At 46.7% G+C, this 18,959-nt stretch overlaps 1 protein-coding gene across 3 annotated transcripts in view; it reads left to right on the top strand.

Annotated features, from left to right (window-relative positions):
• Positions 1 to 18,959, top strand: part of LOC309561911 (contactin-4-like) — a 192,434-nt gene that overhangs the window by 26,740 nt on the left and 146,735 nt on the right. For all 3 annotated transcript variants that reach the window (XM_082265976.1, XM_082265975.1, XM_082265974.1), the window contains exon 2: positions 16,073 to 16,191. In XM_082265976.1, the coding sequence (XP_082122102.1) occupies positions 16,140 to 16,191 (52 nt within the window). In that variant the 5' untranslated portion in view covers positions 16,073 to 16,139. The remainder of the gene's footprint in view (positions 1 to 16,072; positions 16,192 to 18,959) is intronic.

Below are 18,959 nucleotides of genomic sequence, written 5' to 3'. Positions count from 1 at the left end.
CCTGAGAGAGAAACCTCCTCTCTATTGGTTAGAAACCAACTGAAACATATGGGGGAGGGGCCTAAATATACCTAAAGGCAAAAGGTTTTTTTACATTAATATTTGAGTACAGAAGGTGTCAACTAACTGTCTGTGATGATGTCATCAGTCTGCTGCAGGCAGGAGGAAGCATTTCCTCAGTCTCCCCTCCCCCAGTGATCAGACTGTACATTGTAACTTTGTAGAAGGAGGAGGAGGCATTTCCTCAGTCTCCCCTCCCCCAGTGATCAGACTGTACATTGTAACTTTGTAGAATTAGGAGGAAGCATTTCCTCAGTCTCCCCTCCCCCAGTGATCAGACTGTACATTGTAGCTTTGTAGAAGGAGGAGAAAGCATTTCTTCAGTGTCCCCTCCCCCAGTGATCAGACTGTACATTGTAACTCTGTAGAAGGAGGAGGAGGCAATTCCTCAGTCTCCCCTCCCCCAGTGATCAGACTGTACATTGTAACTTTGTAGAAGGAGGAGGAGGCAATTCCTCAGTCTCCCCTCCCCCAGTGATCAGACTGTACATTGTAACTTTGTAGAAGGAGGAGGAGGCATTTCCTCAGTCTCCCCTCCCCCAGTGATCAGACTGTACATTGTAACTTTGTAGAAGGAGGAGGAGGCATTTCCTCAGTCTCCCCTCCCCCAGTGATCAGACTGTACATTGTAACTTTGTAGAAGGAGGAGGAGACATTTTCTCAGAAAATTAGAATATTACATAAGACCAATAAAAAAAAGGATTTATAATACAGAAATGTTGTCTTAGTGAGAAGTCTGTCCATGTACAGTATAGGAGAAGTCTGTCCATGTACAGTATAGGATGCACTCAATACTTGGTCGGGGCTCCTTTTGCATGAATTACTGCATCAATGCGGCGTGGCATGGAGGCGTGGCATGGAGGTGTGGCATGGAGGCGTGGCATGGAGGCGATCAGCCTGTGGCACTGCTGAGGTGTTATGGAAGCCCAGGTTACTATGATAGCGGCCTTCAGCTCCTCTGCATTGTTGGGTCTGGTGTCTCTCATCTTCCTCTGGACAATCCCCCACAGATTCTCTATGGGGTTTAGGTCAGGCCAGTTTGCTGCCCAATCAAGCACAGCGATCCCACGATCATGTGACCAGGTATTGGTAGTTTTGGCAGTGTGGGCGGTGCCAAGTCCTGCTGGAAAATGAAATCAGCATCTCCATAAAGCTGGTCAGCAGAGGGAAGCATGAAGAGCTCTAGAATTTCCTGCTAGAGGGGTGCACTGACTTTGGTGGACCAACACCAGCAGATGACACCCCAAATCATCACTGACTGTGGGAACCTCACACTGCACCTCATACAGTTTGGGGGACTCTGTAGAGGAGTGCAGATGTTTCTTGAACCATGAAATACAAAGATGGGTTTTTATAGCTGAACTTGGCAGAAAAACAGATCGATGGAATCCCCCCTCCCCCAATCAGCAGATTCTGTGTAATCCGTCTGCCTCTGGTATTGGTACAGCGATGGGACGGGAGATCAGATTTATTGTTTGTTTTTATACATTTTTTAACATTTCTTTATTTACTTCCTGGTTTCTGGCCTAGGCAAGAGATGTCATCCATCCCAGGAGTTTTAGTAGGGGGAGGAGGAATTTTCTCAGTTAAGCCACGCCCTCCTGCATGCATGCGTGAGCTAAGGGCAGATGGATTCCAAGAAGTAAATGTTACATGAATCATTTGCCCTTTGTCAAGATGGCTATGCCCAGAAATGCTAGGAGGGTGGATGGAGAAATGGATAGATGGATGCATGGATGGATGGAGACATTTATGGATGGATGGATGGATGGATGGATGGATGGATGGATGGATGGACTGATGGTTGGATGGATGGATACATAGATGCATGGATGGATGGAGACATGGATGGATGGATACATTGATGGATGCATGGACGGATGGATACATAGATGGATGCATGGATGGATGGAGACATGGATGGATGGATGAGGAGATGGATGGATCGATGGATGGATAGAGGGAGACATGGATGGAGATATGGATGGAGGGAGACATGGATGAATGGAGACATGGATGGAGGGAGACATGGATGGAAGGATGGATGGATGGAGGGAGATACAGATGGATGTGAGGGAGACATGGATGTGAGGGAGACATGGAAGGATGGATGGTGGGAGACATGGATGGATGGAGGGAGGGAGGGAGGGAGGGAGGGAGATACAGATAGATGTGAGGGAGACATGGAAGGATGGATGGTGGGAGACATGGATAGATGGAGGGAGACATGAAAGGATGGATGGTGGGAGGCATGGATGGATGGATGGAGGGAGGGAGGGAGGGAGGGAGATACAGTAGATGTGAGGGAGACATGGATGTGAGGGAGACATGGAAGGATGGATGGTGGGAGACATGGATGGATGGATGGAGGGAGGGAGGGAGGGAGATACAGATAGATGTGAGGGAGACATGGATGTGAGGGAGACATGGAAGGATGGATGGTGGGAGACATGGATAGATGGAGGGAGACATGAAAGGATGGATGGTGGGAGACATGGATAGATGGAGGGAGACATGAAAGGATGGATGGTGGGAGGCATGGATAGATGGAGACATAGATGGAAGGATGGATGGAAGGAAAGATGGATGGAGGGAGACATGGATGGATGGATGGATGGAAACATGAATGGATAGATGGATGGATGGAGGGAGACATGGATGGATGGAAACATGAATGGATGGATGGATAGATGGATGGATGGAGGGAGACATGGATGGATGGATGGAAACATGAATGGATGGATGGATGGATGGATGGAGATGATGAGGAAAAGGGAAGCAGCCATTTTATTTATCAAATATGTACTTATGATTATCAAACATGTATTTATGATTTTGCAGATATATTGGATGTATATATTGTGTGAGAAGTCATATTGTATAACAGCTGTTGTATTCAAAAGCCATTTACAGCTCCAGCTGTTAGGATTGCCATATCCACCTTTGAAGACCGGTTTAGCCAACAAGTTTTGGAAGTGACACATTTATGTTAAATGTCCATTCGAATATCAAAGACTGAGATGTGACTTTAAAGAAATTAGATAGCTAGGCTCCACCCACTTTAGAATGTATAAAACTGTATTAGAAACCCTAGCCAGATAGAGCAATGATTATTAAGCCAACAGAATGTAATGTGATTGAATTACTCTCCAAACATGGCTTCCTATCTACATGTTTGTCTAAATAAATATCATTTTCAATCTGGCTTCAACAGTCAAAATGTTACTGAAACCCGTGAGTTTTGGGGTTACCATTACAGAGACATGGATGTAAGGGAGACATGGATAGGAGGATGGATGGATGGATGGATGGATGGATAGAGGGAGACATGGAAGACATGGATGGATGGAAACATGAATGGATGGATGGGTGGATAGATAGAGGGAAACATGAATGGAAGAAGACATGGATGGATAGATGGAGGGAGATATGGATGGATGGATGGATGGATGGAAGGAGACATGGATGGATGGATGAATGTCACCTAAAAAGGAGAATATGTTTATTTTTGGGCAACAAACGCATAGGACAGGCTATAAAGCGAATGGGCTGTCCTATGTGCGACATGCAAAATCGTGTGCAAATCGCTTAACCAAAATGGGAACTTCATCGCTATGTGAAAGTGTGAAAGCAGCCTAAAGCTCGGGTCACACTGCTGCAACCCCAAAGTCTTGTGACTGTCTTGCGAAATTCTTGTGACTTTTGTTATTAGGCTCCATTTGGATTAGCGGGTCTCCAAAGTCGCACGATTTCCAGTGCAACTTTGGAGCATGACTTTGATGCGACTTGATCTGATGTTACATTTTTCTGGACCAGAGTTGCATCAAAAAGTCGCACAGAAGCAGAGCAGGCACCTTTTTAAAGCCAGTGTGACTTAAAAAAAAATGGGCAGCGACTTCACACGTGACTTTGATGTCAAAAGTCGCACGAGAAGTGGCACAAGTGTGAATGCAGTCTATAGCACTCAAACCACACCAAAAAGTAGTGGAGGAAAAAAACGCAGGAACATTTTTTTATTTTTTTAGTCTCTGCGACTTGAGTCTGATTGATTTGGACGGCACCCATTGAAATGAATGTGTTTTTAATTGTCATGCGACTTTATGTCGCAGGTTGCGTGATAATTTGCCGAAGTGTGAACCGAGGCTAAAGATGTGAATCAGCCCTGATTGTATCGTTTGGAAGGATACTCTTTGTCTGGATTGTTACATTGTCTGAGGCCTCATCCACATGTGCCGCCCCCCTAAAAAGCGAAACGCGTCGGAGGGTCACACACTGCGAGGGTCCAGATTTAAGCTGCGTGTCTCCCGTCACTTATTGATTATAAATTGGTGAAAATCAGTCCGTATTGTTTGGATATAATTATTGGCAATTAGCGCCGCCCCCTCCCTGTGGTCTCGGAACGCCGGGCGGGGGTGGGGCGGGGGGGGTGCCGCTTCAGCAGACGGGAGACATCTGCCCGAAGTTTGGCGTCTGATCAGCAGAGGAAGCTTCCGGTAAATCTGCCTTCATCGCAAATTGCAATTAATTTGCAGCTGAAACCAGAAGATTTTAGAACGGCATTAAAGCGTCGGCAAAAGCAAAGGCGCAGCTCCTTAATCTTCAGAGAGAGGGAGGGGGAGGGGGGGGCGGTAATGGATAGACGCCTGATGAAAGGATAGAGGAGCGAGAGAGACAAGGAGATCAGAACCGAGACGCAGCGAGGAAGAGGAAAGGGCAGCGTCTGATTGGAGAGGAGATACATCGCCGAGATGATACTGCGAGAGCGAGGCGTCCGCCTTAAAGGGGGCTTCCTGCCTTTAAAGGGGAGCCGCGGCTTTGTTATTTTTTTTTTTTAACCTTTCATCGTGAAAAAAGGAGACGAGTGATTTTAAAAGAGCCGATCTCCTGTCTAGGAACTGATACCAGGACTGGGACAGGGGGGGGGGGCAGGAGGAGAGGCCGCCCTGGGCACACTGGTTTGTTGCAGGGATGGGGGCGCTCTGTGCCAGGCGCTTCTGTTACAAGGCTGATGGGAGCAATGACAGCGACTTCACTGCTAACCCTAAAGGAAGGGGGGAGGGGTGCGGTTTGGCATCTTTGCCGTGGGCGCTGGATGATCTTGTCCCGGCACTGACTTATACCCTAAAAAAATTGGTGTCTGTACCCCGCCCCCTCTGTGACATCATCCAGCGCAGTCTCCTCCGGGTTCTCACCTGCTTTGCCCAGTAGTAGGACCTGACGCCGATCCTTTGAAATTCTTCTGTGATATAATTACAGGGCGCAGCGGAAACGTGTAAAAGTTTGGTACACGGATTTATTTAGTACGTTTTTGTAGCAGAGGGAGGTCCATTCATAATGAACAGCGCCGCCCCAAAAACTCACTATAAAATTCTGCAGAAAAAAGCACAAAGCGCTAGGGGAGGCTGCGATAGGAGGCTGTGATAGTGATCAGTGATAGGAGGCTGTGATGGAGGCTGTGATGGGGAGGCTGTGATGGTGATCAGGGATAGGAGGCAGTGATAGTGATAAGTGATGGGAGGCTGTGATAGGAGGCAGTGATGGGAGGCATTGATGGGAGGCTGTGATAGTGATCAGTGATGGGAGGCTGTGATAGGAGGCAGTGATGGGAGGCAGTGATAGTGATAAGTGATGGGAGGCTGTGATGGGAGGCAGTGATAGTGATAAGTGATGGGAGGCAGTGATAGTGATAAGTGATGGGAGGCTGTGATGGGAGGCAGTGATAGTGATAAGTGATGGGAGGCAGTGATAGTGATAAGTGATGGGAGGCTGTGATAGTGATAAGTGATGGGAGGCAGTGATGGGAGGCTGTGATAGGAGGCAGTGATGGGAGGCATTGATAGAAGGCAGTGATAGTGATCAGTGATGGGAGGCAGTGATAGTGATAAGTGATGGGAGGCTGTGATAGGAGGCAGTGATAGTGATAAGTGATGGGAGGCAGTGATGGGAGGCTGTGATAGTGATCAGTGATGGGAGGCTGTGATAGTGATAAGTGATGGGAGGCATTGATAGGAGGCAGTGATGGGAGGCAGTGATGGGAGGCAGTGATAGTGATCAGTGATGGGAGGCTGTGATGGGAGGCAGTGATGGGAGGCAGTGATAGTGATCAGTGATGGGGAGGCTGTGATAGCGAGGCTGTAATGGGAGGCAGTGATAGTGGTCAGTGATAGGAGGCTGTGATGGTGATCAGTGATGGGGAGGCTGTGATGGGGAGGCTGTGATAGTGATTAGTGATGGGGGGTCAGTGATGGTAGGCAGTGATGGGGAGGCTGTGATAGGAGGCTGTGATGGGAGGCTGTGATGGGGAGGCTGTGATGGGAGACATTGATAGGAGGCAGTGATAGTGATCAGTGATGGGAGGCTGTGATAGGAGGCTGTGATGGGAGGCTGTGATGGGGAGGCTGTGATGGGAGACATTGATAGTAGGCAGTGATAGTGATCAGTGATGGGAGGCTGTGATAGGAAGGCTGTAATGGGAGGCAGTGATAGTGGTCAGCGATAGGAGGCTGTGATGGTGATCAGTGATGGGGAGGCTGTGATAGTGATTAGTGATGGGGGGTCAGTGATGGTAGGCAGTGATGGGGAGGCTGTGATAGGAGGCTGTGATGGGAGGCTGTGATGGGGAGGCTGTGATGGGAGACATTGATAGGAGGCAGTGATAGTGATCAGTGATGGGAGGCTGTGATAGGAGGCAGTGATGGGAGGCAGTGATGGGAGGCAGTGATGGGAGGCTGTGATAGGAGGCAGTGATGGGAGGCAGTGATGGGAGGCTGTGATAGTGATAATGATAAGAGGTTGTGATGGGAGGCTGTGATAGGAGGCAGTGATGGTGATCAGTGATGGGAGGCAGTGATGGTGATCAGTGATGGTGATCAGTGATGGGAGGCATTGATAGGAGGCAGTGATGGGAGGCTGTGATAGGAGGCTGTGATTGGAGGCAGTGATAGTGATCAGTGATGGGAGGCAGTGATGGGAGGCTGTGATGGGAGGCTGTGATAGGAGGCTGTGATGGGGTTAATATTCCGGAATGATAACGATCTGTGCTTTGATCTGATGTTCTGCCGGTGTTGCAGCGCTGCTGTGGAAGTAATAATGATGCAATGTTACATTGTTATTGCCCCCAGTGCCCGTAGCCTGGCACACGGCGATGCTGCATTGATGTAATCCTGGCTCGGAGTTTCTCTATCATTGATGAAATTCACCAACATTGTAACATTATTTCCAGGGGAATGTCGCCGTCTATTAACCATTGGAGGGTTTGGTGGTTCTGACAAAACAAAAACATGTTGTAGAGAAGAATAGAATGATACATAGTAGTAATAATATAATATCCTGTACTGGCTCTTGAAGTGCCTGTTGTGCCCAGTGGGTATCATCCAGCTGCAGCCTGTGCAGTGAATGGAGGATGACGGTAGTTGGGTTTGGGGTTTGTGTTGGTACATTAAAGCTTTCCGTTGCCAATTGTGATGCCCCCGGGTACACCGGCACCCATCGCAGCTCCATCCAAGGCATGCCACCCCGGTCTCTTCTGGCCTTCAGTCCTGCAAGCCTTTTGCTGGGCACACAGATGAAAGGTTTCTGGTGTTCCTGGAGCATTTTGTATGCAGTTTTTTCAGGAGTTTTTCCAGCTGGCGTGTTCTTGTTTCAGCCAATAGAATGTTAGTTAAGAGGAGAAGGAGAGCGCCATCTACCTGGTGGAGATAGAAATGGAGAGAGGGCTTCCCTTGTACCTCTAGGCCAGGGGTCTCCAAACTTTCTAAATAAAGGGCCAGTTTACCGTCCTTCAGACTTTCGAGGGGCCGGTCTGTGACCGGTGGGAGTAGAAAATGCCCTGGAGTAAACAATGCTCCATCATTGGGATCAAGGGAAGAAATGGTGACCCATCATTGGTGTCTGTGGCAGGAATTATGCCCCACTTTCGGTGCCAGTTACTGCCTCATATCAGTGGGAGGGATATTGTCCCAAGGGCCAGATAAAGTCAAGCAAAGGGCCGCATCTTGCCCCCAGGCCACAGTTTGGAGACCACTGCTCTTGGCCAAAAACCTGGTAGTGGTGACAGAGGATGTGAGGACACGAAGGGCACAAGAGCCATTGTTGGAGGCAGCACCAGCTGTCAGGTGTGAGGGACAGACAACTGTTGAGCACCAGGGAAGAACTAGATACAGGAATATGGCTGCACCTGATCAGATGGTAGAAGCACAGCCAGGACACAAGCCAAACGTCATCAGTGGGGTACAGGAACATAAGGCAGGGACAGTGTCAGGATACAGGAAGTCAGTAACAGACAGGCATTGAGGTACAGGAACAAAGGGCAGAGGCAGTATCAGGTACAGGCTGAGGTCAGCAACAGGCTGGCATTAGGGTACAGGAACATAGGGCAGAGGCAGTATCAGGTACAGGCTGAGGTCAGCAACAGGCTGGCATTAGGGTACAGGAAAGTAGGACAGAGGCAGTGTCTGGATATAGGCTGAGGTCAGCAACAGGCTGGCATTAGGGTACAGGAAAGTAGGACAGAGGCAGTGTCTGGATATAGGCTGAGGTCAGCAACAGGCTGGCATTAGGGTACAGGAAAGTAGGACAGAGGCAGTATCAGGTACAGCCTGAGGTCAGCAACAGGCTGGCATTAGGGTACAGGAAAGTAGGACAGAGGCAGTGTCTGGATATAGGCTGAGGTCAGCAACAGGTTGGCATTAGGGTACAGGAAAGTAGGACAGAGGCAGTGTCAGGATATAGGCTGAGGTCAGCAACAGGCTGGCATTAGGGTACAGGAAAGTAGGACAGAGGCAGTATCAGGTACAGCCTGAGGTCAGCAACAGGCTGGCATTAGGGTACAGGAAAGTAGGACAGAGGCAGTGTCAGGATATAGGCTGAGGTCAGCAACAGGCAGGCAGTGGGGTACCAAATCAGAAGGCAGGGACAGCCAGAGGTCAGGTAACAGCCGGGCTTAGAGGTACAGGAATATAGGACAGAGGCAGTCCCACATGAATTGGTTTTTATTTGAAGGACTTCTCACCAAGTACTCTTATTCATTTATTTATTTTTTCATGCACATGTCACTTTATTGATTCACAAATGCATATTTATTATTAATTTATTGAATTATATTTGTTCAGCATTTTGATTTAGCAGTGCTGATATCCATATACCAGTATATACAATATGATACTACAATAATCATAGAAATAGAAACATAATAACCCCTTAGACAAGCAAAACAGTAGCAAATAGGGCATACCATTGTTCATAAGCCAATGATCCAGAGGATGACCCCTGAAAGGACAACAAGGGCAATGGTACAATACCAGTCTGTCAGTCTCTATGAAACCCTTTCTCTGCTGGCCAGCACGTTGGGGCCCAGATCCAGCGCTGGAGCACTCAAGATACGTTCCTAAAATGGGTATAGGTGCCTACACTTTGTCCCAAGCGAAAAATACTGTTCCTCTTTAAAAGGGCACAGTATGATTTGGCCAGCAGCCTCCACTCAACTTCTTGGGGTGACAGTTGGTCTCCTTCTGTTCTCTTTTGCCAAGTCAGCAGTAGCGGTGTTCTCTCCAAGGATCAGGTGGCAGCACCAACGAGCGACAGTGGCATAATCATGTACCCGGAGATGTCCACTACCCTGCCTCTCTGCATCCTTGATGTGGTGGAAAACATTCTGCTAACAGCCTGCATCATTGTCTGTCTCCCACAACGTCCTCCAGCCCAGGAACAGACCTTCCTTTTCCTCTCCACAGAGTTCCGGTCATACTGGGATGTGTAGTTCCATTGCCAACCTGATACATAGGCTCAGTCGGTCTTGGGACTACATCCTTCACAAGTCTAATTTCCTCCCGACAAGCTGTTGTTGTCCCAGAATGCACAGCAGTCCATATCCCCTTCCTTTGTGTCCTCCTTCAACCAATCAATCTCATACATACTGGCTCACCCAAAATGGCTGCCCCTGGGTTGAGGACACTCCATAGTCAAGCATTGCTGATGGTCTTCCCCAAAATAGCCACCACAGCTCAGCATTGCAGGCAATTCTTGTAACCCTCCTTGTGTCACAGGTTACAGAACAAACCTTCGAAATAGGGAAAAGACCTTTGCAACTGCTGCAAACCCAACTACAAACATAAGAGAGAAATAGTGAAAAGTGGACCTGAAACTGAATATTACCCTAAATAGTGTGAAATAAGATGGAATAAACCCAGAATGTACCTGAGATACCAACCTGCCACCCCTACCGCCAACACATCATTACAGGTAAGGAGGGCTGCTGTTAGAAATCGTGGGGCCCCGTACAGACTACCTGGCAGGGCCCCCCCAAGAAAATATTAAAGATATATTTAGCTAAAATAAAACAAATTCACTATTATCAGACACAAATATAACATAACTCCCATAATTCCTGCTAAATCTAAAACAAAAACAATGTTAAATAAAAAAGAAGATGAGAAAAATATACAGGCTGGGCAGTTGGAGCTCAGTGATCAGAGAGAGAGAAACAAAGTTACAAATAAACTCCTGAGCAGAGATAGGTGCTGGGAGGGGGATTAGTGAGGGACGACTGTCTCTTTCTCAATAGATAAAAGCTGATAGCAGGGAGAGGGACAGATCAGATTCAGATGCTGGAGGAAGATTTCTGTATTTGTTGTCCATCACTAATCCCCCTCTCTGTGTGGGCCCCCCCACCGGTGTGCTCGGGTTCCCTACAAGAGGGCTGTTGCCCCCCCCCCCCCCCCTATCAGCGGCCCTGCAGGTAAGGAGAATATCCGTTGTAGCCCTCCCGGTGATCACACTCTGCAATGAAATTTCTCTGCCAAGTATAAAGTACATTTCCATCCATCGCTGGGGCCCAAATCTATGAGGAAAATCCACAATAATTAGATGGCTCTCATAGAAGATCCTCGAGATGAATATAGTCCATATATACCCGGCACAGATCATCTCATGGAGTGCAAATGTCACATCCTTCACTCGGAAACAAGCGTTCTCTGTGATCGCCAACATCGTATAACGAGGATTTACCAAAGAAATACATTCGTCTCAGATCTCGTATGTAGTCATGGTGGATCTTCATCAAAGATAACGATTTATGCAACAGACAATGCTGGCTGTGTGTTATTGTACGGAGGGGAGGGGATGGATTGGTGTCTCAGGTACATTCTGGGTATATTCAGTTTTTATAAATAAAATATTTCATACTAGAAGAATTCCAGGGATGGAGATTTATACATTGTTCAAGCTTGGACCAACTATGTATATACCATACCTGTGGGATCCCTCTAAAAGCTGGAAATCCCTGTATTACTACTGCACTACTACAGCACTACTACACTGCGATCTAAGTCCAAGCTACCTAAGGCACTTCTATCTCAAAGCACACCCAGTCACTGGGAATCAGTTCAAGGCCATGACTCACAAGTCCTTAGGACATCTGCGCACCTTCTAGCTTCTTTCAGTCATGACCCAATGAGGTAGACAATCCTTCTCCAGACCTGATCCCTATGGTAAAGTCCTATAGCCAGCTCCTCAGGGAGATCACTCCAGGCCCTCAGCCCTGACACTGCTGAGGACTCGGGAGCAGCTACACGGTCCACAGACTACCTCAGAGGAACAACATCCTCTCCTCCCAAGGCTTGGAACCCTTCTGAGGAAAAAAAACAATCTCTCCAGGGCTTCATGCTATTTATCAACCCCCCCCCCCCCCCAGGGGCGGACTGACCATACGGGCATTTAGGGCACTGCCAGGGGGCCCGGGGCCAGTAGGGGGCCCCATGACGCTCGCCATCTTACTATATTTAGGGAAGCTGTCAGCATGGTAGTGAAGCCAAGTATAACACGGACACAGCCCTCCTTACAGTCTAGCTGCTGCTAGACGGTGACACACTGCTTTTCTTATATTGCTGCATTAAAGCATTTGTGAGTAGTGCGATATGTAGGTGGGGCTTTGTGTGGGTGTGGCTTGAGTGTGGATTGGGACACAGGGGGCCCCATGAGTTGTCAGTCCGCCCCTGACCCCCCCCCCCCCCAGCCACCTTCTGGACACTTGTCTTCAGGGATTGGTCAGGCCACAATAAATATTTAAGCTGGCCATTTGAATCTCCTTCTCTATGTTCTAGAAGCTTCTCCCAGAAGCAGGTAGAAGCAATTGCACTTCCAGCCTGTAAAACCCTGAACAGACCAGAACAAACAATCACTGGTTTCTTGACTGCAGAAGGAGCCAAAAACTAAAGTTGCCTAGGATCCTACACTAGGGCGGTGCTACAAAAGTTACTTTGATTTTATTGTATTTTGGTTTCTTACACCCCCCCCCCCCCCCCCAGAAAAACAAAAAATACCTTTTCAGCTGTACTACAAGGGTTAAATGTTAACTTTAGTGGGGGATAAATAAGGTGTTAAACTTACCCAGGTTAGGAACGTATCTTGAGTGCTCCAGCGCTGGATCTGGGCCCGAACGTGCTGGCCAGCAGAGAAAGGGTTTCATAGAGACTGACAGACTGGTATTGTACCATTGCCCTTGTTGTCCTTTCAGGGGTCATCCTCTGGATCATTGGCTTATGAACAATGGTATGCCCTATTTGCTACTGTTTTGCTTGTCTAAGGGGTTATTATGTTTCTATTTCTATGATTATTGTAGTATCATATTGTATATACTGGTATATGGATATCAGCACTGCTAAATCAAAATGCTAAACAAATATAATTCAATAAATAAATATGCATTTGTGAATCGATAAAGTGACATGTGCATGAAAAAATAAATAAATGACACCAATGATGGAGCACTATTCCTCCCACTGACACCAATGATGGGGCACTATTCCTCCCACTGACACCAATGATGGGGCACTATTCCTTCCACTGACACCAATGATGGGGCACTATTCCTTCCACTGACACCAATGATGGGGCACTATTCCTTCCACTGACACCAATGATGGGGCACTATTCCTTCCACTGACATCAATGATGGGGCACTATTCCTCCCACTGACACCAATGATGGGACACTATTCCTCCCACTGACACCAATGATGGAGCACTATTCCTCCCACTGACACCAATAATGGGACACTATTCCTCCCACTGACATCAATGATGGAGCACTATTCCTCCCACTGACACCAATGATGGAGCACTATTCCTCCCACTGACATCAATGATGGGGCACTATTCCTCCCACTGACACCAATGATGGGACACTATTCCTCCCACTGACACCAATGATGGAGCACTATTCCTCCCACTGACACCAATGATGGGACACTATTCCTCCCACTGACATCAATGATGGAGCACTATTCCTCCCACTGACACCAATGATGGAGCACTATTCCTCCCACTGACATCAATGATGGGGCACTATTCCTCCCACTGACACCAATGATGGAGCACTATTCCTCCCACTGACACCAATGATGGGACACTATTCCTCCCACTGACATCAATGATGGAGCACTATTCCTCCCACTGACACCAATGATGGAGCACTATTCCTCCCACTGACACCAATGATGGGACACTATTCCTCCCACTGACATCAATGATGGAGCACTATTCCTCCCACTGACACCAATGATGGAGCACTATTCCTCCCACTGACACCAATGATGGGACACTATTCCTTCCACTGACATCAACGATGGGGCACTATTCCTCCCACTGACACCAATGATTATTGTAAAGATTCTATCAATAAAAACCTTGCAGAGGGTCCAGCCCTTCCCTTTACTTTCATTGTATCTGTAAATGCACGCAGAGTCCGAGTTCCTCTCGGTGAAGTTGCATATTTGCAACATTTTCACATTTGATGCGATTCCTTCTTCTAACATCTGCAGATAATTCTGAACCCGTCCCGAGTCATTGTATCATCGGCGATAATCTCATGAGCCAATCGGCGTCTGTCCGCCAGGCAGCCGGCTCGGCGTTGTTAAACGGGCGATGTCTCCGCGTCTGGAGACAAAAGCGTATGACTTGTTCAATTTCCGTGTCTTCCCGCCGACGTAAATGTCATATATTATGGATCAAGAAACAGAAAATGAAGATAATTGCTATAAATGATTGTATCGGAAAGCTGGCTGGGCAAAGACAGAGACGTTAAATCTTCCCGGAGCGCGGAGGAGACGGGATCCTTCGGAGAATTTCGCAGTCTGGAAACGTACGCTGAACGCAGGCCGCGGAGGGCGAAATTCCACCGATTACTTCATTTTCAGTAGTAGCGCAGTGCTGTACAAACCGGAATAACACCGCGATCTTTTCTAAAAAACGGAATCCCTTAAATTGTCCAAAAATATATTTTTTTTACTTTGAAGGTCAATAAACCAAAAAAACTATTTCCACAAAAAAAAGAAACAATCATTTTATTTCATATGCTCAGTGATCAGGATGTTTATTTTGTTTCTTTTTCAGTCGGGGAAATATGAAATATTGGATATTATTTTTCACATTTACCAGTCAGCAGCTGGGATTGCAAAGGCTGCTGCTTTCCTTCAGATGGTTTTACTACTATGCTGTGAGTAGACCTGGAAAGGAGATTGAAGTACACACAGAGCTGAGGGACACAGACCCTTCTGGATTCATCAGTGCAATGCATGTTCCCTGTACTGAATGTATGAATGTAGAATGAAGGTATCCCAATCTTTCTGCCGAGAATTCTCAGTGATGTCACCGCTCTCTAGTGATTGGATAGGCTGCATTCTCAGTGATGTCACCACTCTCTAGTGATTGGATAGGCTGCATTCTCAGTGATGTCACCGCTCTCTAGTGATTGGATAGGCTGCATTCTCAGTGATGTCACTGCTCTCTAGTGAATGGATAGGCTGCATTCTCAGTGATGTCATCGCTCTCTAGTGATTGGATAGGCTGCATTCTCAGTGATGTCATCGCTCTCTAGTGAATGGGTAGGCTGCATTCTCAGTGATGTCACCGCTCTCTAGTGAATGGATAGGCTGCATTCTTAGTGATGTCACCGCTCTCTATTGAATGGATAGGCTGCATTCTCAGTGATGTCACCGCTCTCTAGTGATTGGATTGGCTGCTTTCTCAGTGATGTCACCGCTCTCTAGTGATTGGATAGGCTGCATTCTCAGTGATGTCACCGCTCTCTAGTCAATGGATAGGCTGCATTCTCAGTGATGTCATTGCTCTCTAGTGATTGGATAGGCTGCATTCTCAGTGATGTCACTGCTCTCTAGTGATTGGATAGGCTGCATTCTCAGTGATGTCACCGCTCTCTAGTGAATGGATAGGCTGCATTCTTAGTGATGTCACCGCTCTCTATTGAAGGGATAGGCTGCATTCTCAGTGATGTCACCGCTCTCTAGTCATTGGATAGGCTGCATTCTCAGTGATGTCACTGCTCTTTAGTGATCGGATAGGCTGCATTCTCAGTGATGTCACACCTCTCCAGTGAATGGATAGGCTGCATTCTCAGTGATGTCACCGCTCTCTAGTGATTGGTTAGGCTGCATTCTCAGTGATGTCATTGGCCTCTAGTAATATGATAGGCTCCATTCTTAATGATGTCACCAGGCAATAGGGAGTGGATAGGCTACGTTCTCCTAATTGTACCACCCACAAGATGGCTGGCTCTGTAAATGTCAGGTTCACTTTAAAGATCTGTAATGTGAAGGAATATCCTTGTCAAGCACAGTTCGTTCGGCGGGGCGCTGCAGTGTGTTGCTGTATAGATAAAATCTTTGGCGTTCCCAGCAGAGGTTTTAACAAATGATGGAGTATTACGTTACCATTGATCATAGGATCCTTTGACCTAACATCAATACTAAGGGGGGTCTCTAATATTTCCAGGCCGGAGTGTGTGCATGTATTTTACCGGATTAATGTAATAGGTGTGCTGCTAGATCTAGGTCACCCGTAATGTGCCGACTGATTGCTTTTTCTCAGGCCGGCGCTGCGAGGAAGGTAAAACAGCGATCGATCGGGTAGCAGCAAAGGGGGGGTGACGGCTGCCGACGGTCTTGGTACAACAGACAGAAAATGATAAACTTCCTCTCTTTCTGTTTTCTCTTCCACAGATAAACGTGTAAACTCGCTGCAGATCCCAGTGGCCGGAGAAGAAGCGTTCAAACCCACCAAACGAGGATGAGGTTGCTATGGAAACTGCTGGCGTTTCGCTGGTTCGTGTGTCTGGCAGGTAAGGTATCCATTCACAGTTCATGGTATTAAAAATACTTCTTGCCGTGCTTAGGGGAATTCAGGTCCCACTTCGGGGGCCAATTAGGAAGCTCGTAGGCTCTCTGGCTCGGCTTCTGCTGACATGTGCCTGACGGCCTCAGATTCTGCAGCGTACAAAAGGCTAGGAGTTGGGCTGCGCATCTGGCGGTTCTTTGCCCGGCCTCGTTCGGAATTTGTGTTTTTTATATCTGTGGCATTATCCGGCTGCCCTTGGTGTCAGCTTTGTTGTCTGAAGACCTTTATTTCTTAGCGTGGAGGCATTCGAGTCACCAGAAATGAGTGACCTAGATGAGGTTCTATGTGCCTCAGACCTTCAGCCCAACATTGGATGAGTTCATATGGCCTGTTCTTTGATGACTCAGCTGTCCATCATCGGTGTGTTGGCTTTTGGCACTGGATGCTCAGTGCAGTAATTCTCGGCACAAGGCTTATTAGTGGTGAAACACGTAAAAATCAATTATTGTACCTAATATCCGATTTATCCCTGATAGCCTAGGAGGCATTAACCCCCTAATCCTTCCCAAAACCTAATACTTAATCCTCCCCGAAATCCAACATTTACCCTTCCCCTCCAAAAGTCAACACTTAACCCTACCCGAAACCCAACATTTAACCTTTCCCAAAACCCCAACACTTAACCCTCCCAAAACCCCAACACTTAATCCTCCCCAAAATCCAACATTACACCCTCCCCCAAATCCTACATATAACCCTCCCCCAAATCCTATATATACTGTAACCCTCCAAAAACCCCAACACTTAACCCTCCCAAAAATCCAACATTTATTCCTCCTCGAAAACCCAACACTTTGTAATTTGTGATTTGAATTTGTAATTTGGAAATCCAAAACTTAACCCTCCCCCCTCCACCCCGAAATCCAACATTTAACCTTTCCCAAAACCCCAACACTTACCCCTCCCAAAACCCCAACACTTAATCCTCCCCCAAATCCTACATATAACCCTCCCCCAAATCCTACATATAACCCTCCCCCAAATCCTATATATAACCCTCCAAAAAATCCAACATTTATTCCTCCTTGAAACCCAATACTTTGTAATTTGTGATTTGAATTTGTAATTTTGAAATCCAACACTTAACCCCCCCTCCCCCTGAAATCCAACATTTAACCCTTCCCGAAACCCAACACTAACCCCCTCAAAAAAATCCAACATTTAACCCTTCCCAAAACCCAACACGTAACCCCCAAAACCTAATATTTACCCTCCCAGAAACTCAGCACTAAACCCCAAAAAAATCTAAAACGTAACCCTCCTTTAAATCCAACATTTAATCCTCCCCAAAATCCAAAACTTTGTTTGAATTTATAATTTGGAAACCAAACATTTAACCCACCCCAAAACCCCAATACTTAACCCTCCCAAAACCTCAACACCTAATCCTCCCCAAAATCCAACATTACACCCTCCCCCAAATCCTACATATAACCCTCCCAAAAATCCAACATTTATTCCTCCTCGAAAACCCAACATTTATTCCTCCTCGAAAACCCAAATTTGTGATTTGAATTTCTAATTTGGAAATCCAACACTTAATTAACCCTTTCCAAAACCCAACACTAACCCCCTCAAAAAATCCAACATTTAACCCTTCCCAAAACCCAACACTAACCCCCTCAAAAAATCCAACATTTAACCCTCCCCAAAATACAACACGTAACCCCCAATACCTAACATTTACCCTCCCTGAAACTCAGCACTTAACTCTCTCCAAAATCTAAAATGTAACCCTTCTTTAAATTCAACATTTACCCCCCCCCCCCCCATACACACACACAAAATCCAACATTTAATCCTCCCCAAAATCCACGACTTGGTTTTTAATTTGTAATTTGGAAATACAACATTTAACCCTCCCTAAAATCCAAAACATTTACATAAGACCAATTAAAAAAAAAAAAGATTTTTAATACAGAAATGTTAGCCTCTCCCCAAAATCCCAAACTTAACCCTCCCCGAAAATCAACATTTAAACCTTCCCAAAGCCCAGCACTTAACCCCCCTCAATTTAACCCCCTCAATTCAACATTTTACCTCCCCCCCAAAAAAACCCGACATTTACCCTCCCTGAAACCCAGCACTTAGCCCTCCCCAAAATCCAAAACGTAACCCTCCTCACAATCCAACATTTACCCCCCCCCCCCCCCGAAATCCAACATTTAATCCTCCCTAAAATCAAACACTTTGTGTGAATTTATAATTTGGAAACCCAAATTAACCCTCCCCGAAAACCAACACTTAACCCTCCCCGAATTCCAGGACTCAACCCTCCCCAAAAACCAACACTTTCTGGAAGGTTTAAGCCCCACTCCAAGATCATTATCAGTGTCACTTATTTATACGTTTCTGTATTGGTAATTATTTGGTTGGATTTAAGGATATATATAGTTTGTATATTTGTTGTGCAGGGAACTTTCCACTTCATGGGGGGGGGGGGGGGGCTTATGATCATAATGAGGACGGTATTGACAGTCCCAAAAGATCCACAATGGCTCAAAAGTGATCTGGTCCAGAAATATTTAGACAGAATAAAGGGGGATAAAGCACTTGGACCAGATGGCCTCCACCCACGCATCCTAAAATAATTGAACGCTGTAATTTCAAAGCCTTTGTTTCAAATTTTTAGGGACTCGTTAAGGACTGGAATAGTACCACTGGATTGGCATAGGGCCAATGTGGTGCCTATATTTAAAAAGGGATTAAAGT

Source organism: Pelophylax lessonae (genome assembly GCF_965119305.1).
Source record: "Pelophylax lessonae genome assembly, chromosome: 8".
Lineage (NCBI taxonomy): Eukaryota > Metazoa > Chordata > Amphibia > Anura > Ranidae > Pelophylax > Pelophylax lessonae.
The sequence above is the reverse complement of the archived record's forward strand: the minus strand, read 5'-3'. Positions and strand labels throughout refer to the sequence as shown.